Source organism: Balaenoptera physalus (genome assembly GCF_965194825.1).
Source record: "Balaenoptera physalus genome assembly, chromosome: 10".
NCBI classification, from domain to species: Eukaryota; Metazoa; Chordata; class Mammalia; order Artiodactyla; family Balaenopteridae; genus Balaenoptera; species Balaenoptera physalus.
Genome location: NC_138889.1, coordinates 74,424,194 through 74,447,615, shown reverse-complemented (window position 1 = coordinate 74,447,615; position 23,422 = coordinate 74,424,194). Strand labels below are relative to the sequence as shown.

General features: G+C 35.6%; 1 protein-coding gene across 9 annotated transcripts in view; it reads left to right on the top strand.

Moving 5' to 3' along the window:
• PIK3C2A (phosphatidylinositol-4-phosphate 3-kinase catalytic subunit type 2 alpha) overlaps window positions 1-23,422 on the top strand; it is a 102,831-nt gene that overhangs the window by 71,462 nt on the left and 7,947 nt on the right. For 8 of the 9 annotated variants that reach the window (XR_014267912.1, XM_082476505.1, XM_082476504.1 and 5 more), the window contains 14 exons: window positions 3,663-3,774; window positions 4,153-4,298; window positions 5,898-6,086; window positions 6,550-6,643; window positions 7,126-7,220; window positions 7,579-7,759; window positions 11,117-11,221; window positions 14,711-14,803; window positions 16,053-16,182; window positions 18,232-18,368; window positions 19,831-20,000; window positions 20,768-20,924; window positions 21,646-21,755; window positions 23,193-23,400. Coding sequence is in view for 8 of the 9 variants with exons in the window: in XM_082476505.1 (XP_082332631.1) it covers window positions 3,663-3,774; window positions 4,153-4,298; window positions 5,898-6,086; window positions 6,550-6,643; window positions 7,126-7,220; window positions 7,579-7,759; window positions 11,117-11,221; window positions 14,711-14,803; window positions 16,053-16,182; window positions 18,232-18,368; window positions 19,831-20,000; window positions 20,768-20,924; window positions 21,646-21,755; window positions 23,193-23,400 (1,927 nt within the window). In the remaining variant the exon portion in view is untranslated. The other variant, XM_082476508.1, reaches the window with a different exon arrangement.

The window sequence follows — 23,422 nt, the reverse complement described above, 5'->3', positions numbered from 1 at the left end:
TTGTGGCTTGCGGGCTCTGGAGCGCAGGCTCAGTAGTTGTGGCACACGGGCTTAGTTGCTCTGTGGCATGTGGGATCTTCCCAGACCAGGGGTCGAACCTGTGTCCCCTGCGTTGACAGGCGGATTCTTAACCACTGCTCCACCAGGGAAGTCCTCAATTGTCTTTGATAAATTAGTGTCAGGGAATAGTTATGTGAGAAAATTAAATGTAATTACATCATTGTCATTAATTTTTATAAATGAATCAGTTTTGAAAACCTTCGTGCTCTTGAAAGCACCAGGAGTCTTTACTTCATTTGAGAAGTACTATCATTTTTTGCCACTTGTTTTTGACTATTAATAAATGTTTTTTATTGGATGAATGACATTCTTTCAAAATTCAAAAGAGTAAGGGGAAGGGCAGTTGACTTTTGTTAGATAATTAAATAGTTGCATCCAGCACTCTACTGTTTAAAACAGTGAGCTGATGCCATTAATCTTGAGACTTTGCCAAGTAGTGTAGTCAGTCTAGGTAATGTTAGGATTTAACATTCAAAAAATGCTCAGAAATTAAGAGGGAAGCTGATTTTATGTTAATACATATAGAGAAAGTGTTAATGATTTAGTCTGTTAACGTACTGTAGTATAGTGATCAGAAATCCTGGTCTTGAAATTCTTTTAAAATTAATTTATGTTTAAGGTATAACCTGCATACAGCCTGATGAAGTTACTATCATGAAAGCCAAATGATTTACAGGCATTTCAGTCAACCTCAATGATAAATGAGTTCTTAACTCATTTTTTTTTTTAAATTTATTTATTTATTTATTTATTTATTTTTGGCTGTGTTGGGTCTTAGTTTCTGTGCAAGGGCTTTCTCCAGTTGTGGCGAGTGGGGGCCATTCTTCATCGCGGTGCGTGGGCCTCTCACTGTCGTGGCCTCTCTTGTTGCGGAGCATAGGCCCCAGACGCGCAGGCTCAGTAGTTGTGGCTCACGGGCCTAGCCGCTCCGCGGCATGTGGGATCTTCCCGGACCGGGGCACGAACCCGTGTCCCCTGCATTGGCAGGCGGATTCCCAACCACTGTGCCACCAGGGAAGCCCCCTTAACTCATTTTTAAATAAACTGAATCAAGCATTTAAGCTGCTGTTCCTTTATAGTTGTGTCTCAGGATTACCAAATAATTGATGTGAGAAAGTTTTTTACAGAAAAATTCCAGCTAATAGATGCAGAAGGAATGACAGAATATCACAGTTTTGCAGCCCCTACTGAAATAGTAGATTTAGGCCAGGAAATCTCAGTCTTGGCACTGTTGACATTTTGGGCCAGGTAATTCTTTGCTGTGGGAGACTGTCCTGTACACTGTGGGATGTTTGGCAGCATCCTTGGCTGCTGCCCACTAAATGCCAGTAGTACCCCCTAGTTGCCAACAAAAAAGTCTCCAGACATTGCCAAATATCCACTGGGGTCAGAAGCATTCTTGGTTGACATTGATTTAAGCAGTAATTTATTAATGCTTTGTTTAAAACCATTGTGATTAAGTTTTCTGGAACTTTATAATGGATGATTTAGACTGATAGCCCTTGAACAAACCGATTATCTTCACATCACAGAAGGAGAGATATACCAATGTGTGCTTCTTTATTTGATGCATCAGGAACTAGTGGTATACAATACCACCTACAGAGTATTAAGTATTCTTGGCACATAACTAACCCTGAATCAGATCAAACCTTTAGATCTAACTATTACAGAAAATATAGGAGATAAAGGGACATGCTAAATGACACCAGAAGAATGCACTCAGTAAAATCCAGGATATAGAAAATTCTCAGAACAGAAGACCTGGATTCTTCAACAAATAACAGGGGATAAAAAAGAAGAACGTATGGATTAAAACAAGAGTTGGCAAACTTTCTGTTAAGAGGACCAGATAGAAGTAGTTGAGGCTTTGTAGGTCATGTAGTCTCTGTCACAAATGTAAAAGCAAAGGCAAAAGCAGTGATAGATAGGCAATATGTAAATGAATGAGTGTGACTTTATTTTAATAAAAGTTTGTTTACAAAACAAGGTGACAGTCTGGAGTTTGTTGACCCTTGATTTAAAAGATACTTTAAAAGACATATCAACCAATGCACATGTTGGATCTTGCTTGTATTCTTATTCAAACAAACCAACTGTTAAAAAAATTTTTTTTAGAGACAATCGGAGAAATTTGAGTGCTGACTAGATAGCTAATAACTTTGAGTAATTATTTTTAATTATTTTGTTGTAATTATGTTTAAATATTTATTTGGCTGCGCTGGGTCTTAGTTGCGGCACGCAGTATCTTTTAGTTGAGGCATGCGGGATCTTTAGTTGCAGCATGTGAACTCTTAGTTGCGGCATGTGGTATCTAGTTCACTGACCAGGGATTGAACCCGGGCCCCCTGCATTGGGAGTGTGGAGTCTTAGCCACTGGGCCGCCAGGGAAGTTCCTGTTGCAATTATGTTTAAATTAAAGTGTTTATCATTTAGAGATACATAAAAGTATTTGCAGATAAAATAATATCAGAATTTGCCTTCAAATAATCTAGTTGAGGGTGAGGGTGGTTCTAAAATAGACAGAATATATGTGTCAAAGATTGTTTTTTTTTTTTTTTTTGGCCGCCTCGTGCAGCTTGCCAGGATCTCAGTTCCCCGAGATTGAACCCAGGCCCCCTGCAGTGGAAGTGCGGAGTCCTAACCACTGGACTGCCAGGGAATTCCTGTGCCAAAGATTCAAAGGCTGTTAACCTGCTAGAGAAAACATTAAGACTAGAGTCTAGTTTTGGAAAGGATATTTGCTGTTTGAATAAAATGAGCGAAGTTTGATGAAGTTTATAGTTTCCTGCTTTTATGTCTCATGTTATTTTTCAGAAATTTCTTCTGTGTAAAGATATATCAATATCTTTATTGGTAAATGTTTTTAATTTCAGTAGACAATAAATTGGTAGTCTAGGGCAAGGGTCAGCATACTCCGGACCACTGCCTGTTTTTTGTAAGTACAGTTTTGTTACAACACAGCACACATTTTTTGAAATGTATTGTTCATGGCTGCTTTGGCACTATACTAGCAGAGTTGAGTCTCTGACAGAGATTGTATAGCCCAGAAAGCCCCAAATATTTGCTCTCTGGCCCTTTACAGAAAAATTTGCTGACCCCTGGTCACAAACAGATAAAACTTCTCATCTCAAATGATTAGTGCTTTGGCACAAAGTAGATACTGGTTTTCTTGGCATGTGTTTTTGTTCTTATGGTAAAAGTCAAGGAGCAGTTATGAAATCCAAACCACCATCTTGAGATGTGTTCCTCTGTAGATGATCTTCAAAGACTATCCTTCACCTTCCTATTTATAGAAGTTGTTTTGGGGACAGGTGACTCTGAGACTTCACCCATCTTGTCTTCTATCCTGAGCCCCGATTCTCCCAAGATAATGTTGCTTCATCTTCCCTCCTTTTGTTCTAACTCCCATACTTCAGTACCTAAATACTGAAGTGAAAGTACACTATGGAGAGTGACTCCTTCTCATATGTTCTTTTTATATAGAGGATGCTTAATAAATATTTGATTATTAACATTTCAAATTCATTAACATGTGTTGTGAGTTTTGAAGTAATTTTTAAGATGAAATCCACAGTATTCTTCTGTTTACATTCATGAAGGTTTTTAACATGTGGAACTAAACTTCTGTATCTTTGGACTTCATCACATACAAATCCTGTTCCTGGAACAGTCCCCAAAAAAGGATATGTGATGGAAAGAATAGTGTTACAGGTAATGATACTTCCTGACACGTGGAAAGGTTCAAATTTGAATTCTTTATGAAAAGTATATGTGTACCATGATCTGGGTTGTTACTAAAGAAGCCTAATTGATCTTGTTTCGATCTTAGGACCTATATTTAATTTAAATGTCAATAAACCATTTCCTATTTCTGAGAAACAGTAAAAGATGCACTTATACCAATCCCAAGTAGTACATGTGCTATTGAGAATTATCAGTAATGGTAATCACTTTTAATAAAAGGACAGAAGCATTAATTTAATATTTGGTGTTATCACCCTGATGGCTAAGAAAAATCAAAAACAAGTTAATGTAGCAAATATGTGGACTTTTCAGCTGTAATTTAATCAACTTCTGTTAATTTTTAAGGTTGATTTTCCTTCTCCTACATTTGATATCATTTATACCACTCCTCAAGTTGACAGAAGCATTATACAACAACACAACTTAGAAACATTGGAGAATGATATAAAAGGGAAACTTCTTGATATTCTTCACAGAGACTCATCACTTGGGTACACTCCTTTGATTCTGTTTTGCCTGGGTATCTCTCACAATGTAAAGTTCAAGTTAATGGTTTATTAAATGCCTTGAATTAGTTCATGACTTAGCAGTGTTCCTGATATGGAAAGTTTTTTTTTTTTTTTTCTGTTTTTAATTGTATAAAAAGACTATATGACTACATAAAATTTAGAAATTTGTACAGGTCAATTTTTTTGCATAATCAAAAGGCAAACAATAGATTGGGAACTATAATCTATATCCTTAATATATGAAGGACCTTTTCATATAAGTAGAAAAACAGACAACACAGTGGTAGACAAGAATATGAATAGGTAATTCTTTGGAAAAGAAATACAGTACCTTTTAAACATCTGAAAAAAGATGTTCAACCTCTCAGTAATCAAGGAATTGTAAATGAATACAAGATACCATTTCACACATCAGATTGTTGAAAATTAAAATGTCTCATTATATAAGGTATTGATGGGATACAGAAAATGGGAATTATACTGTTGGCAGAACTCAAAGCTTTTGGAGAGCAATTTGGCAAAATCTATAAAGGTCGCAGGGTCCATAGTCTGTGACCTAACAATTCCACTTCCAGTTAGTTATAGTGTATTTTAGAGAAAACCCTTTTATATTTGCTTGTGGAGACAAGAATATTCGTTGCAATGTTTATTTGGGTTATTGTAAAACTGATAGGGAATGTTCATTAACGGGTTAAATTATGGTACATTTATCCAACAGTACTATGTAACTATTAAGAATGAAGTTATAGCTATATGTACTAATATGTAAGATATTAAATGAAGAAAATAAGTGTCAAGATAGTGTGTTACCGTTAACATATAGGAAAAAAAGAGAATCTACATACACCTTTGTGTATGCTTCTATATGAATAGACTACCTCTGGAAGAATATACGAGGTTAGGCAGTTGCCACTGGGAGGGGAACTGGAAGGAGAAACTTAATTGTGTACCTTTTTGCAATACTTGATTTTTTTTTTTAGTATTCCATGTGAGATAAATACATTTCAATTCAATGCATGGATTATATACACAAGGGTAGATAGATGAGTAGTGAAATAGTGAAATATTTCATTCACATAAACATCTGTCATTAACAGTAAATTAGAATTTCCAAGACAAGTTCTTTTTATTTTGAATATTCCTCAAATAAGCTGTATATTCACATCTTCTAAAATTTTGTAGTAGCATTTGTTTTTGGCATGACATTTGATTTTACTTTTATAAAGTGATGAAATCCTTGCTGTCTCTTAGGGTAGGTTCTGCGTATCCAACTCTGATTTCTAGTGCCTGGCATCTGGTTAGAGCTCAATAAATTTTATTGTGCTGAATTATCCTTCTTTTTCTTAACTAACTAAGACTCTTTTATCAAGGCAGAATGATTTCTTTCCATCCCCCAAATTAGGGTAAATTAGCGGTGTTTGCTGTACATTGCGTTTTTCTATTCCAAATTAGTATTAATGATTCTACCAAGAAGTGGCTGTCCTAAAAGGAATAAATTTCTTCTTTGCATTTTTAATCATTGAGATTATAACTGTCATTATGATATCACTGAGAAGTGATTTAATTCTGTTACATATTCAGACTTTCTAAAGAAGATAAAGCCTTTCTGTGGGAGAAACGTTATTATTGCCTCAAACACCCAAATTGTCTTCCTAAAGTACTAGCGAGTGCCCCAAACTGGAAATGGGTTAATCTTGCCAAAACTTACTCATTGCTTCGGCAGTGGCCTCCATTGCACCCACTGACTGCGCTGGAGCTTCTTGATTCAAAGTAAGTTAACTGTGGCTGAATTTATTTGCTCTGTTTTATTGTTTTTCCAGTAAGATATTATGTTGCAGGATTAGTTCCCTTTGTTTTAACATGAAAGCAATTCGATTCAGTATCAATGTGTAAATGCATATTTCTATAAACACATCTTTTGTGTTGAGGTTATTAAAAAGGGATATCATATCATTTAAAACTAATCTAGAGAGGTTGTAAATTTTGAATACTTCGTTATATTTTTATGATATAGGCCAGAATTAATTTTCATGAAGTTTCTAAACAGTCACGAAATTGGATTTGTGTATAGGACAATAAGATTTTCTTCCTAGAAAAAAAGAAGAAACACATTGCTTTTGAATAGCTATTTGAGTATTCTTTGTCAGGAATAGATTGAGATTGTGTTTTCAGGAAAAACAGCTTCATTAGAAAGAAATCGCTGTCAAATCTTGATTTTGTGGTATGCTTCTAGATTTGCTGATCAGGAAGTGAGGTCCCTAGCTGTGACCTGGATTGAGGCTATTAGTGATGATGAGCTAACAGATCTTCTTCCACAGTTTGTGCAGGTGAGTTTTTTACGAGGTAACCTACCCTCCTTACCCTCTCCCCAGTTTGTATGAGTAGGGACCTTGCTAAGGGATCCCCTTTCTGTTTTGATTAAAAGTACTTTTGTTGTGTGGGAATGTTGAGGTGTATTGCATTTGGATTTAGTGTGAATTTTTTCCCACTATTATCAGCTGCCCTACTTGAATACTAACTATATACATGTAACTGGATTTTTAATTCTCAGAACAAACCAGACTTGAACTTTTCTTTGATTTTTTTTTTTAATTGGCCTTTTAAACATAGCTAATGAATGTTATTCCCAGGTCTGTACTTTTCTTCTTGATTTCATTAATTTCACCTAAGTTAATTCATCTGTTTCATTTTTATCAGTATCATCTTTCATCCTTGATTTATATAGTTTATCTTTTGATAATTTTATCCTAACAACATAGTATGGGTTTGACCACTAGTGATAGTGACTCTTATTTTTCTTTGCATGTAGGCTTTGAAATATGAAATTTACTTGAACAGTTCATTAGTGCGCTTCCTTCTGTCCAGGGCATTGGGAAATATACAGATAGCACACAATTTATATTGGTAAGATTTAAATTTTCTTAAGTACTTTATTTCTGTCTCTCTTATTTACAGGGATGACACTCAGAGTCTAAACTGTATGCTCAGACTATTTGCTGTTGATACCAGCTGTTTCATTGAAGTCATTATTATAAAGAAGCTAAATTTTTATGTCTTGAGAAATAAAACCAGAAAATAACAAAACCCTCTATTGCAAAATTATCTGGCATGTTAGAGCTCTATAATAATGACTGAGTTTTTACTTGCTTATATAGCTTAAAATTAATTCCTGGATACCAAAAATTAAACTTGTTAAATTGACTTTTGAGAGACATTAATCTGTTTCGCAGAAGTGGCTGACATAAATATTTTGCTGTGTTAGGCTCCTCAAGGATGCCCTGCACGATGCACAGTTTGGCGCCCGATATGAACGTGTTTTGGGTGCTCTCCTCTCAGTAGGAGGAAAAGGACTCAGAGAAGAACTTCTGAAGCAGGCAAAACTTGTACAACTTTTAGGAGGAGTAGCAGAAAAAGTAAGGCAGGCTAGTGGATCAGCCAGACAGGTATGTACCCATAGAGGGAACATGAATATTTTGATGTTAAAGGATCTTTACAGTGCTGACAAGTTGTTATTCTTTTTTTTTTTTTTTTAATATTTATTTATTTATTTGGTTGGTTGGTTGGTTGGTTGTGCCGGGTCTTAGTTGCGGCTCGTGGGCTCCTTAGTTGCGGCATGTGGGCTCCTTAGTTATGGCCAGCTGGCTTCTTAGTTGCAGCTCACCAGCTCCTTAGTTGCGGCGCACGGGCTCCTTAGTTGCAGTATGCGAACTCTTAGTTGCGGCGTGGGTGTGGGATCTAGTTCCCTGAGCAGGGATCGAACCCAGGCCCCCTGCATTGGGAGCCTGGAGTCTTAACCACTGTGCGCCACCAGGGTAGTCCCGGTTGTTATTCTTTTTCAATAGACATCCAATAGAACTCTTAACACACCTACGCTGTTTTGGGCAGATTGAATTCAAAAGTTGCTTAAAACCTGTCGGAAAAGATTTTATATCCTAACTCAGTTCCCTTTCATTTCCATGCTTATTAATTCCTGTCTGATCAAAATTGTTCTCTTGAGTTTCTTTTTCATTATTTTGCTTTTTAACATTTTTGTAATTGTAAAGGTAATAGAAGTATGAATTGATGCTAATGTTTAAAAAGTCCAAATGAATAAGTTTATGGATTAAAAAATTAGAACATTTCCAGTTTCATTTTCTCCCTGTAGATATCTTGTTCACAGTTTGTTTTATGTCCTGCTTGGTCATTTTATATGACTTTACACGTATATATACAAATGTTTGGAGTTAAAAATTTTTTATAGAAATGTATGTTATTTTTTAACTAGACTTCATTATTTTAACCACTTTAAGATGTACAGTCCATTGGCTGTTATTGATAGTACATTCACAGTGTTGTGCAACCACCACCACTGTCTAATTCCAGAACATTTTCATCACAAGAGAAAGCAAGCCTGCACCCACTAACCCTTTAGTTCTTATTCCCCTCTCCTCCCAGGTCCTGGTGAGAACTAATCTGCTTTCTATCTCTCTGGACTTACCTATCCTGGACATTTCATATAAATGGAATCATGCAACATGTGGCCTTTTGTGTCTGATTTCTTTCACTTAACCTAATGTTTTCAAGGTTCATCCATAGTCTAGCATGTGTATTTATGGCTGAACAATGTCCCATTGTATAGATAATACCACATTTTGTTTATCCATTCATCAGTTGATGGACATTGGGCTTGTTTCTATTATTTGACCATTATGAATAGTGCTGCTATAAATATTTGTGTATAAGTTTTTGTTTGAACATCTGTTTTCACTTCACCTAGGAGTAGAATTAGTGTATCATATAGTAATTCTATGTTTTTTGAAACTGTTACCCAAAGTAGCTGCACCATTTTATAATTCCAGTATAATACTAGTAATGTATGAGGATTCCAGTTTCTCCATATCCCCACCAAAATTTGTTATTTTCCATTTTTTTAAACTATAGTCATCCTAGTGGATGTGAAGTGGTATCTCATGGTGGTTTTGATTTGCATTTCCCTAATGACTAATGATTTGGGGCACATTTTCATGTGTTTGTTGGTCATTTGTATATCTTCTTTGGAGAAATTTCTTTTCTAAGTCCTTTTTAATTGGTTTGTCTTTTTGTTGTTGAATTGTTAGAGTTCTTTATGTATTCTAGATACTAGACCCCTATCAGATGTACTGTTTGCAAATATTTTCTCCCATTCTGTGTATCATCTTTCTATTTCCTTCATAATGTCCTTTGATGCACAAAAATTTTACATTTTATGGTCTTATTTTTTTGTTGTTGTTGCTTGTGTTTTTACTAGTGTGTCCAAGAATTTGTTGTCAAATCGAAGGTCACAATGAGGTACACCTATGTTTTCTTCTAGGAGTTTTATAGGTTCACTCTTAAAAAGTCTTTGATCCATTTTGAGTTTTTTTTTTTTTTAATATTCTATGAGCAAAGGGTCCAACTTTATTCTTTTACATGTGGTTATCCAGTTGTTGCTGCACCATTTGCTGAAGAGACTCTTCTTTCCTATTGAATGATCTTGGCACCCTAGTTGAAAATCAGTTCACCATAGTTATATGGGTTTATTTCTGGACTCTGAATTCTATTCCTTTGATCTATATGTCCCTCCTTATGCTATACTGTTTTCATTACTATAGCTTTGTAGTAGGTTTTGAAATCAGGAATTTGAGTCCTCCAACTTTTACTTTTTCAAGATTGTTTTGGCTGTTTGGAAGTCCCTTTCAATTCTATGTGAATTTTAGTATCAGCCTGCCCATTTCTGCAATAAAGGCAATTGGAGTTTTGATAAAGATTGTGTTGAATCTGTAGATCGATTTGGGAAATGTTGCAGTTTTAATAATATTAAGTCTTACAGTTCATGAACATGGGATATCTTTCCATTTATTCAGATCTTTAATTTCTTTCAGCAATGATTTTTTTTTTTTTTTGCTTTATGTTGGAGAATTCATGTAAGTACGTATAGTTACACTTCATGTTTCTTAATGAGTACATGGTATTACAAGGTGTCTTAGCATAAATTATGAACTATTACCTCTATGTAGGTTGTTTATACATTTTTCTTTTCCCAAACAGTTCTGTGATGAATTTTAATATATAAGTGTTTGCCCCTTTGCTAGTATTTCTTTTTTTTTTCCTTTTTTTTTAAACATCTTTATTGGAGTATAATTGCTTTACAATGGTGTGTTAGTTTCTGCTGTTTAACAAAGTGAGTCAGCTATACATATATATATATCCCCATATCCCCTCCCTCTTGCGCCTCCCTCCCACCCTCCCTATCCCACCCCTCTAGGTGGTCACAAAGCACTGTGCTGATCTCCCTGTGCTATGCAGCTGCTTCCCACTAGTGCTAGTATTTCTTCATAGGATATTCCTACAGATGAAATAATTGAATCAAGAGCTGTGTATATTTTTAGTTATAATAGTTTATATTAGATTGCAATAACAAAACAAAACAAAACTTACCAGTATACATCTCCCTCCCCACCAGTAGATTATGAAAGTATCTGTTTCCCACCTTGTTGCCAGCACTGGATGTTATCTTAAATTTTTTGTCTGTTAGATAAAAATTGGCGTCTCATTAGTGCTTAATTTCTATTTGTGAGTATTAACTAATATGTTAAATATGACCATATGTAATTCCCCCTTATGTTTATAGCCTTTGCTATAATTTTTATTTTTATAGTAAAAATTAACTCTCTTTAGCAACAACTTTTTTGACCATTTGACAATTGGGCATTTAAAAAATTGGGTCCATATCATATTTTTGTTGTCTTATAAATAGGTCTTCATTTTCATTATGTACTTACAGTATCGGTTTCTTTTCATAGGTTGTCCTCCAAAGGAGTATGGAACGAGTGCAGTCCTTTTTTCTAAGAAATAAATGCCGTCTCCCTCTCAATCCAAGTCTTGTGGCAAAAGAATTAAATATTAAGGTGACATACAATGCTTATAAGTTCATATTACATTTTCAAATAATGTGTAGGAAGAAGGCAAATGGGCAGGTATGCTTAAGGCAAATGCAGATAAAATCTGCATAGGTTGGTTATAAGTACTTATGGATGTATATTTGTGTAAGATCCATATTTATCTCAGTATATTCTTATCTAATCACCATTCCTGAAAGAAAAAACAGTGTAAAATTATTTACTGCCTTGAAATAAATTATTTTTTGCTATGGTGTAATAGCTGCATATGTTGTACTTGTAGTGGTAAAAGTACCCAGTCACAGGTAGGCAGTTTTTTTCCTCTCTTGTGAATGGCCAGGTGGAGTCTTCCAAGGTTTATAACACTTATTAGAGTCATCAAAAAGTAGTTGTAATCATCCAAATTGAGTAACTATATTTTTAATTGGGCTAATAGTAATACAAATAGTGGATTTTTCTCTAACATGAGCTCAGCAAAAGCAGCCAATTAATTCATCCATTAGTGTCTGTGATTTTGAAAGTCTAGGGTACAACTATCCGTAAAGGAGTCTCAGATTTAATTTTTTTAAGTTGACGTATGACTACTCTTCATTGAAATACTGGGTTGGCCAAAAAGTTCATTTGGTTTTTTTCTGTACAATGGCTCTAGTAGCGCTTAGTTGTCTTTAACTTCATGTGAAACAATTTTGTTAGATGGTATTGTGACAGCTGTCATATCAGCGAGCATTTAAAAAAAAACTTATCAAAATTGGTGAATTTTTGTGTAGCCATTTTAATATTGAAGATGGAAGAAAAAAAGCAACATTTTCAGCATATTATGCTTTATTATTTCAAGAAAGGTAAAAACGCAACTGAAATGCAAAAAGAGATTTATGTGGTGTATGGAGAAGGTGCTGTGACTGATAGAACGTGTCAAAAGTGGTTTGCAAAGTTTCGTGCTAGAGATTCTCGCTGGACGATGCTCCACGGTCGGGTAGACCAGTTGAAGTCGATAGCGATCAAATAAAGACATTTATTGAGAACAATCAACATTATACCACGTGGGAGATAGCCGACATACTCAAAATATCCAAATCAAGCGTTGAAAATCATTTGCACCAGCCTGGTTATGTTCATCGCTTTGATGTTTGGGTTCCACCTAAGTTAAGCGAAAAAAATCTTCTTTTTTTTAATAGATGCATTTATTTATTTACTTATTTTTGGCTGCATTGGGTCTTCGTTGCCGCAGGTGGGCTTTCTCTAGTTGCGGTGAGCAGGGGCTGCTCTTCGTTGTGGTGCGCAGGCTTCTCGTTGCAGTGGCTTCTCTTGTTGCGGAGCACGGGCTCTAGGCACGCGGGCTTCAGTAGTTGCGGCACACGGGCTCAGTAGTTGTGGCTTGTGGGCTCTAGAGCACAGGCTCAGTAGTTGTGGCGCGCGGGCTTAGTTGCTCCGCAGCATGTGGGATCTTCCTGGACCAGGGTTCGAACCCGTGTTCCCTGCATTGGCAGGCAGATTCTTAACCACTGTGCCACCAGAGAAGTCCGAAAAAAATCCCTGACTGTATTTCCGTGTGCAATTCTCTGCTTAAACGTAATGAAAATGTTCCATTTTTTTTTTCTGACAAAAAAATCATTTATTACCTCACCATGCACATAAAATGACTGGATACACTTTGGTTTATATGCTTTCAGGCCTTTTCTAGTTACGTGAACTATGTTTGTATAAAAATAAGCCCTTACTATATGAACTATTTTGTAACTTACTTTTTTAAAAATTTAATTAAATTAATTAATTTACTTTTATACAGTAGGTTCTTATTAGTTATCTGTTTTATACATATTAGTGTATATATGTCAATCCCAATTTCCCAATTTGTTTTTTTAAAACAAACTGTGACAGGAGATGAAAAGTGGATACTGTACAATAATGTGGAATGGAAGAGATTGTGGGGCAAGCAAAATGAACCACCACAAACCACACCAAGGGCCAGTCTTCATCCAAAGAAGGTGATGTTGTATATATGGTGGAATTGGAAGGGAGTCCTCTATTATGAGCTCCTTCTGGAAAACCAAACCATTAATTCCAACAAGTACTGCTCCCAATTAGACCAACTGAAAGTGGTACTTGATGAAAAGCATCCGGAATTAGTCAACAGAAAATGCATAATCTTCCATCAGGATAATGCAACACCGCATGTTTCTTTGATGACCAGGCAAAAACTGTTACAGCTTGGCTGGGAAGTTCTGATTCATCCGCCATATTCACCAGACATTGCACCTTCGGATTTCCATTTATTTCAGTCTTTACAAAATTCTCTGAGTGGAAAAAATTTCAATTCCCTGGAAGACTGTAAAAGGCACCTGGGGGCTTCCCTGGTGGCACAGTGGTTTAGAATCCGCCTGCCAATACAGGGGACACAGGTTCGAGCCCTGGTCTGGGGAGATCCCACATGCCACGGAGCAACTAAGCCCGTGTGCTACAACTACTGAGCCTGTGCTCTAGAGCCCGCAATCCACAACTACTGAGCCCGAGTGTCACAACTACTGAAGCCGGTGCCTAGAGCCTGTGCTCCGCAACAAGAGAAGCCACCGCAATGAGAAGCCCACACACCGCAACGAAGAGTAGCCCCCACTCACCGCAAGTAGAGAAAGCCTGCGCACAGCAACGAAGACCCAATGCAGCCAAAAATAAAATAAATATATGTTAAAAAAATATTGTATAAAAAAGCACCTGGAACAGTTCTTTGCTCAAGAAGATAAAAAGTTTTGGGAAGATGGAATTATATAGTTGCCTGAAAAATGGCAGAAGGTAGTGGAACAAAATGATGAATGTGTTGTTCAAAAAGTTCTTGGTGAAAATGAAAAATGTGTCTTTTATCTTTACTTAAAAACCGAAGAAACTTTTTGGCCAACTCAATATAAGAGTGGGTGCTTGAGCTGTATAATTATGTCACTGGAGGTGGGGTGGGGGGTGTTACATTTACCCCTTGGATTTTGTTTGTTGTTTCCTTTAAATTGCTCTCACTCTCTTAATTAGTTTTTTAGCCAGTTTAATTTTAATATTAGACTTGATCTTTGCTAATGAAATTGTTCAATTTAGTGTCACTATTGATCCCATGGCCAATTATTAATTTTACTAGTACCATGAATAGAAGTAGAGATCTCATTCCAGATCATACTGATTTAGAGGAAAGATAAGCATATACAAAATTTTGTGCTTTGTTGAAGGATTATAACACTTTTAAAGTGTCGTAATATTTCAAACTTTTGATGGTTTTTGTCTCAAGTTTTTAAGGTATTGCTTCTCTGCTTAGACAATGTGTTATGTTTAAGTTTCAAAAAGTATCTTTATATACCTCTTATCTGCTGGATGATCTAAGAAGCAGTTCACCTGCGTTATTTCATTTGCCCTAATTCAAAGGAAAAAGTGAAAGGAGAAATGCCTTGGACCAAAAAAAAAATTTTTTTAAGTTTTTATTTCAGTGTTATCATTCTAATGCTTAACATATTGTATTTGTAGTCATGTTCCTTCTTCAGTTCTAATGCTGTGCCCCTGAAAGTCACAATGGTGAATGCTGATCCAATGGGGGAAGAAATTAACGTCATGTTTAAGGTGAGCAGAGTAAGGTAGTTTGTTTTTTGGTAATTAAAAAATTCTTTTCTCAAATTCCTTTTTCAAAATTGCAACAGTAATTTTGTTTATTTAGAATTTAATTAAATTGAATAACTATGTGAAAAATTATTACTGAGATAAACTGTTCCCAAATGGATTTGGTAATAAATGCAACTCTGGCCTAGAGCTGCTGTATATGGCCATGCTAGTTAAGTGTTAGTACATCATAGCTCTAGGTAATGCCTTTCACCTGGAGGTGAAATGGTATGCCCTGGAGAAGTGCAGGGCAATATTGCAAAACTATGAGAGGGGCACTCTTTTTGGAAACGTATAACTTACCTGTGGGAAGCAGCAGGAGTAGAGTACTTTAGAGTAATCTAAAAGTAATCAAAACTTACCAAAGAGTACTTTAGAGTAATCTAAAAGTAATCAAAACTTACCAAAGTTTTGTGTGTTGTGATCACAATTAGTATTATTTTTAAGAAAGAATGGAGAGTTTTAGTTAATTCAGTGAGTTCGTTTAGTGGAGGTTCATCAAGATAGCTTCTCTTGAACCACCTTTGATATGTATATAGCAAGTTCCCATATACTCAGATCTGGTTTTAGATTCCATTTTATTGTGTTGATGTATTTGCCTTTTCCTAAAACAGTATCATCTGTTTGAATACAGTAATTTTATATGTTGTAATATTTGTTAAGGCAAATCACCTCTTTTTTTCCATAATTTTCTTGGCCAGTCTCAAAAATGTGTTCATCATTATGTTTTAAACTTTTTTTAAGTAAACTTTTAATTTGAAATCATTGTAGATTGAAGTTTGCAGTTCACTGTAGTTCATTTTAAGAAGTTACACAGAAATCCTGTATACCCTTTACTCAGTTTCCCCCAGTGGTGACATCTTGCAAAACTGTTCTACAATATTGCAGTTAGGATGTTGACATTGATACAGTCAAGATATGAAATATTTCGATCAACACAAAGATCTTCCATATTGCCCTTTTAAAAAATTGAACATAATTCACATACCATAAAACCTAACCTTTTAAAGTGTACAGATCAGGAAACTGAGACATGAAGAGGTTAAGTAACTTTCTCTAGAATGCTGCAGAAGAATAAAAATGTGGTTCTGTTCATCTTATTCTTTACACTTTTCACTATTCCCTCCTCCCCACACCCCCCCCCCTTTATTATATGTAATTTATTAAGTCTTTTGGAAATGTACAAGTTTCATTTTGTTTCCTTGATTTCAAGGTTGGTGAAGATCTTCGGCAAGATATGTTAGCTTTACAAATGATAAAGATTATGGACAAGATCTGGCTTAAAGAAGGACTAGATCTGAGGATGGTAATTTTCAAATGTCTCTCAACTGGCAGAGATCGAGGTAAATATGTTAGCTATGTCTTATTTTTTTTCCTTGAATTTAGCTCAGTGTGTACCTGCTCTAAGGGTCCTGGTGCTGGTACACTATGATCTCAGCCTTATCACTTTCCTTTTGTAGGTAAGGATGTGCAGACTTTATCTTGTCAAAATGAAATCAGGTCAGGGACTTCCCTGGTGGTGCAGTGGTTAAGATTCCAGGCTTCCACTGCAGGGGGCATAGGATACATCCCTCGTCGGGGAAGTTCCACGTGCCGCGCGGTATGGCCAAAAAAAGGGAAATCAAGTCAGTTTAAGAATTGTTGCTGGTTTTATATAGTAACTCAATGAGTAGCCCTAATAAATGCTTGCATGACAATAAGTTTTATAAGGTGGAAGTCACTTTATCAAGCAAGATTCCTCATTCATCAACAAGAGCCTACCATTTCACTGGATTAGTTTTTCTGTCACTATACTTATTTCATATAGTTGAACTCTTCTTTCTTCTTATGGAATTCTATGTAACTTTGTAGGCAGTCAACTCCCTCTTTTTTTTATGTTGTTTCTAATGGTTGAGTGCTTATTTCGTGATTTGCCCTGTGCTAAAGCTTTTCACTCGTGTTATCTCACTGTGTCCTTATTTTTCAAATGAAAAATCACATTCACATCCTCTGTGAAGTTTTTAACAAGCACCTTAGTCTATAGTAATCCTCCCTTCTCCAGACTCAGCAGTTGTCTTTAATACTTACCAGACATTGCGTCTTCTCTGCTGGATTGATTTTAAGTTCCCTCAGGGGATAGTAGTACTTTGTATATTTATGAACGTTTATCCACTGTTCTGTACACAGTAATTTCTACATTTGTATGTTTGATAATGAAATTAGAAATTTGTATGTATATTAAAAATTTGATTAAACATACTCATAGAATCAAGATGCAGGTATTCATTGAAAAAGGATGTCACTGTGAACTATAAACCAGATAATGTAACCAAAACAACATAAAGGATCCAAATGAGTTCACTCTGCCATGTGTGACCAGTCTACTAGGATTACAGCCTGACCGTGCATGCTTTCTTTTGGGATGGCCTGGAGGACTTGGCCTTCTTGGTTATTTCCAGTCCTTTCTTAAAAGCATGTCTCTGTGTCTGTATCTCTTATTTTGATAACAGTGCATCTCCTTGATTTGTTAAAATATATAAAACTAATTTTTAAAATATATAAAAAATATACGCACATAGTAAAATATCCATATAGCATGTAATAGAATAAATTGGAATGTAAAACTTAGTTTTCTCCCACACGTCCTAGGCAGCCTGCTCCCAAAATATAACTGCTTACATAGCTTTCTGAGACTATTTTTTTATTCTTGTTTAAAAAATTTTTGGCCACGGCACACGGGATCTTAGTTCCTCAACCAGCAATTGAACCCGTGCCCCCTGCAGTGGAAATGCAGAGTCCTAACCACTGGACCGCCAGGGAATTCCCTTTCTGAGACTATTTTGTATATATTCCAACGTGCATAATACTTTCTTTTAAACAAAAGGTACAGTTCTCTATGTGGATTTTGTCTTTAAAAACATATTTTTGAGATTTTTCTACATAAGCACAGCATTTACATTTCAGTAAGGAAGACAGCCATGAGACTCAAACATATCACAAAGACAATCTTCATCTGTTCTTCCCTTTGAAAGGGCTTAATGTACTCTGAAACACTCTTATATTGCCCAAGTACATGACTAGAGAAAGTTTTTTGTGCAAAATGGGACAGCATATATCTTGTAAGTAACTTAATTGGTGAGGTCAGTATTATCTAGTTTGCAATTAAAATTGTTATTTGTGTGGGTAGCACATGGATGTACAGACGTAAAGTCTGAAATAGTCAAATTCAGTTTTATATTTGGGTACTTCTGAAAATAAAAAATAATTTTGATTTTTCACATTTTCTAGCATGGGCTGCCAGAGTTGATTTTTTTTTAAATGATGATTGTTAGCTGGTATCTTATGTCAAACATCAAAAGCTGTAAATTTGGGGGGGAGACATTTTCACATATCTTAATGTTTTGTTGTTAAAGGCATGGTGGAGCTAGTTCCTGCTTCAGATACCCTCAGGAAAATCCAAGTGGAATATGGTGTGACTGGATCCTTTAAAGATAAACCACTTGCAGAGTGGCTGAGGAAATACAATCCCTCTGAAGAGGAATATGAAAAGGTGATTAGCTAGTCTCTGTATTCTAAATTACTGTCAAAAATGTGTTACATAGGTCTTAGGTGCTTTCATTTCCCAGCTCTGGTGACTAGTCATTTAGTTTAAGTTGTGAAAACAGTATTTTTCTAAGTTTTAATGAGATCCTAGTTTATGTCAAATCATTAATGTATCGTATTTACAGATAGATACGTACAAATGCTATCTGTTGACCTATGAAAGTAAAGTAGAGGAATTTTGTTCTTTGTTGGTCTTTTACACTATTTAAGAGCTGTCCCTTTTCCTAATTCTTTGTGGTTTGGGGAAAGAAGCTAATATTTGTTTACAGTAATATTGGCTCTGTGATTCTGAATAAGTTATTTGACCCAAAATAATTGTCAAGTAACATACTTTGAATGGCTTTCATGCACTTGGCTCTTCTGTGTGCTTTGCTAAGTAAGAGGGAGTATAACATAGTGGAATCTCATTGCCTGGGTTTGAATCTTGGCTCTGCCACTTAACAATGATGTGATCTTGGGCAAATAATCTCTGTTTTTGTTTCTCTCATACGTAAAATAGCAGTAATAATAGTATTTACATCATTGTTTTGTTGTGGCATTTTAAATGAGTTTAATATGTACATACCCACACACATATACTCTGGTGTGTGTGTAGAGAGAGACTAGTGCAATGCCTGGTTTTGTGATAAGTGCTGTGTAAACATATGCTGTTATCGTCATCATCATCATCACCACTAAAGATTTCTAGGGGGTTATGGAATAAAATTAATCACATGGACCTGTAGAGCCATGTGACTGTTCTGTTCAGAAATGTAGTATCTTGAGAATAAACTAAATGCATGTGCTTTAGTATTTGCTTTACAAATACTCATTGTATGCAACTTGTATCCTTCTGTGTGATATTATATTATTAATTTAATCCCCAGGACAGGGAGGACTAAAGTGAAAGAAGGTCTTCCAGCTTTGAGAAACTTGCAGATGACACATAAGGAGTCACTAAATGGACAGCAAGACACATTCATTATATTATTGGATGTTTAAAGATATAAGCTTTCTTGCTTTACACATGCCATTCCTACAAGCCAAAAAAGGGGGAAAAATATTCCTTTATTTAGATTAATCTTTGTCCCAATGTTACCACTTGTGGTAAGCAGCAGAGCCTGTGAAGAGCAGGGTTCCACAAACATGATGCTTAAAAGACGTTCAAAGGCAGAGTGTACCCTAAGTAGGGACTGACAGGATCTCTACCTGTTGAAAGACAAAAGCTAGAGAGAAGGGGCAATAACCACCTTTAGAAGGGTGTTTGCTTTTGAAAAACTGGCTTCTGCTACCATAACCCAGTTTACAAGCTATTGAGAAAGTGGTTTATAATAGTGTTTTCAACGAGTGATAAATTACTTTAATCTTTGTTACCCTGCCTCCTTTAAAAATAATCTTTTTCCTAAGATAATTTTGTATCTTTATTATAGGCTTCTGAGAATTTTATCTATTCTTGTGCTGGATGCTGTGTAGCCACCTATGTTTTAGGTATCTGTGATCGACACAATGACAATATAATGCTTCGAAGCACAGGACACATGTTTCACATTGACTTTGGAAAGTTTTTGGGCCACGCACAGATGTTTGGTAGCTTCAAAAGGTACTAATATTGTTATTATTGCTAAAGAAAATAGAGGCACTTCCTAGTTCACAAGTTAATGTCCCCAACTATTACATATAAAATAAGCTACAAGGATATACAACACAGGGAATATAGCCAGTTTTATAACTATAAATGGAGTATAATCTTTAAAAATTGTGAATCACTGTATTATACATGAAACATATAATATTGTATATCAACTACAATTTTAAAAAATCAACTTCAAAAAAAACCAAGTTAATGCCCCAAACTTTGCTTTTTTTCTTGCTGTTCTTTGCCTTGTAGCTCCCTTTGAGTGTAACTAGGGTTGAAAAAGGCTCTAAAAGATGACTTTACCATGTAGCAGAAAGAATGAGTATGTGTGTGTAACCTTTGAAATGAGTTAAGGTGTATTTTATTTTATCTAGTTAGTGGTACCTATTAGAAATGTTCCCATTTATATAATGGCAACGAGTACAAATTTTTTCTCTACATTTGTTTGTAACTAATATTTGATCTCTTTTTGGCTGTGGGTGGATTGATAAATATCACCTTGGAAATATCATATATAAATTCTACCTAAATAATGGGATTATATGATGGCTTTCCTGGGGAAATGTGAATTTTTAAGAATTATGCAAATTCAGAACTGCCTGTTACTAAGTTACCCACTTAGAGACTGCTATGGCTCAGATAGCTTTAGTTCAATAGCCATGTAATAGCAATAGCACTTATTTGAATATCTTCTGTAAATAATATTTTGTATGTACTTTCTTTTTAAATAGGGATCGGGCTCCTTTTGTGCTGACCTCTGATATGGCGTATGTCATTAATGGGGGTGAAAAGCCCACCATTCGTTTCCAGTTGTTTGTGGACCTCTGCTGTCAAGCCTACAACTTGATAAGAAAGCAAACAAACCTCTTTCTTAACCTTCTTTCACTGGTAACTCTGTTCTTCACAAGCATTTAATTTTATATTAATGCTTCTGTGTTTCAGTATCTAAAAATAGATATTTTGTGATTTTTGGACTATATATATAATTTATTGTAGTTTCAAGTGTCATATTATTACCGAAATATTGTAGTTTCAAGTGTCATATTATTACCAAAATATTTTAAAATTGCTGCCATGTGAAATATGCCAGGCACCATTTATATAAAATAAAAAAATAAGTCACTAGAGTGGGTACCCTGGGGATAAGCAGTAATAGTAACTGGAAGGGACCCTGAGAGTATCATCTGGGATGCTGGTAAATGTTTTATGTCTTAATCTGGATGTGTTCAAATTTTGGACATTCATTAAGCTGTGCTTTTAAGATTTCGGTGCTTTTCTGGTTGTATATTAAGTAAAAAACAAACCAAAAAAAACCCCTATGATTATTGTGACTGAAATTGATGTAGAAACAGAGGACTACACAAAAGACCTGGATTTCATAGCGTTTATTCCATAAACTGGCTATGACTTGCAACAATTGCTCTCCTTGGCCAAGATTTTTCTTATTTATGAGAGAATCACTTAGTCCCTAAAACACTAACAAACTCTTCAAAACTGTGATTGTTTTGGTTTGTTTGCTTTATTTCTGATTACTTGGCCAGCTTTTAGAGAGGGGTGAGGAACAGACTTTTAAAAAATTTAACTCACAAACCTTTTATCCTTTCTAAAGATGATTCCTTCAGGGTTACCAGAACTTACAAGTATTCAAGATTTGAAATATGTTAGAGATGCACTTCAACCCCAAACTACAGATGCAGAAGCTACAATTTTCTTTACTAGGTAAGGTATATTTAAGTATATTAGAGAAGGCACACACTGTTTAACCTTGATTTGTTTTCCTTAGTTTAAACAAATGCTATATATCAAAATTCTGATTTATAGGAAAAAACTGTGATTCACAGTACTAGCAAATAGGTTTATCAAAAGTTTATTTACTGAATAAATGTGAAGCATCGGCAATAGCACTTTAAAAAATACATTTATTTCAGGAATTCCCTGGAAGTCCAGTGGTTAGGACTCGGCGCTTTCACCACGGTGGCCTGGGTTCAATCCCTGGTTGGGGAACTAAAATCCAGCAAGCCGTGCGGCGTGGCCAAAAAAAAAAAAATTTACTTCTCTCAAAATATGATCTCAAGTTTTATTTAGTATATGATTTCAATTCTAAGCATCCCATTTATGAATCATTTCTGCAAAACATATTTTCTACAGTATCACATACAAGGTTTTTTTCTAAAATGATATCTCTACTAATGTATTTTTCAGGATTCTGCCATAACAATTTTCATGGATACCATAAGTGCTTAAAACAGTGAACTCTGGGACACTGCTGTAGTAAATTGTTGTTATATGATGTAGTACTTGAAACACATGTACCAATGAGTGGCATTTGAACTTGTGATTATTACTTTAGAAGCAGATCTTCCTGGCAAATATGTTCTAAAGGTCTGGTGACCAGGTTGGTCACGGACTAGTGGTACCACCTCATTAAATGCCACAGCAGGGAGGAGCACATGAGCTCATATTCTTTTCTTTCCTTTTTCTCTTGCCTTCTTCCTCTCAGTGGAGAAGAGGTAGAAAACACTGGACTGGACTTCCCTAGTCTCAAGAGTCTGGGCTGAATTGAATTGAAGGAAGCTGACTTTTATATAGCCTTCCAAACTAATCCTGATAATTTAGGTATTGATGGGTTTTGTTTTGTTTTTCGAGATTTGTTGGCTCCCCTGGGCAAAACTATAAAGCAGGCATGTAAGTATTAGTCGGCTTGACCTGCCATAACAATACACCATAAACAAGGTGGCTTAAACAAAGGAAATTAGTCTTCTCATCGCTCTGGAGGCTGGGAAGTCCAAGATCAAGGTGCCAGCCTATTTGCTTCCTGGTGAGGGTTCAAGCTTGAAGATGAAGGAGGGAGGAGAAGAAAAAGGAGGAAGAAAGTCATTCTTATAAGGACACTAACTCCATAAAGGCCCTGTGGGGTTGGGGCTTTAACACTTGAATTTTGGGGGACACAAACATTCAGTCCCATAGCAAGGCAAAAACCTTTGTGTGAGGTTCCCTGACCTTTATTTTTTGACTCTTTTTGATTCTCACTCCTTGACAAAGTGAGAATCTACTCAATATTTTTAAATGAATAAAAGTGTTTTTCATCTTTTATTGTTAAAATAATTGCGAATGTTATGAACTTTAATGTTAACACATTGTCTGATTATCTCGTAGGCTGATTGAATCAAGTTTGGGAAGCATTGCCACAAAGTTTAACTTCTTCATTCACAACCTTGCTCAGTTGCGTTTTTCTGGTCTTCCTTCCAATGATGAGCCCATCCTTTCATTTTCACCCAAAACATACTCCTTTAGACAAGATGGTCGAATCAAAGAAGTCTCTGTTTTCACTTACCATAAGAAGTACAACCCAGATAAACATTACGTAAGTTTGGTTCTGTATCTGT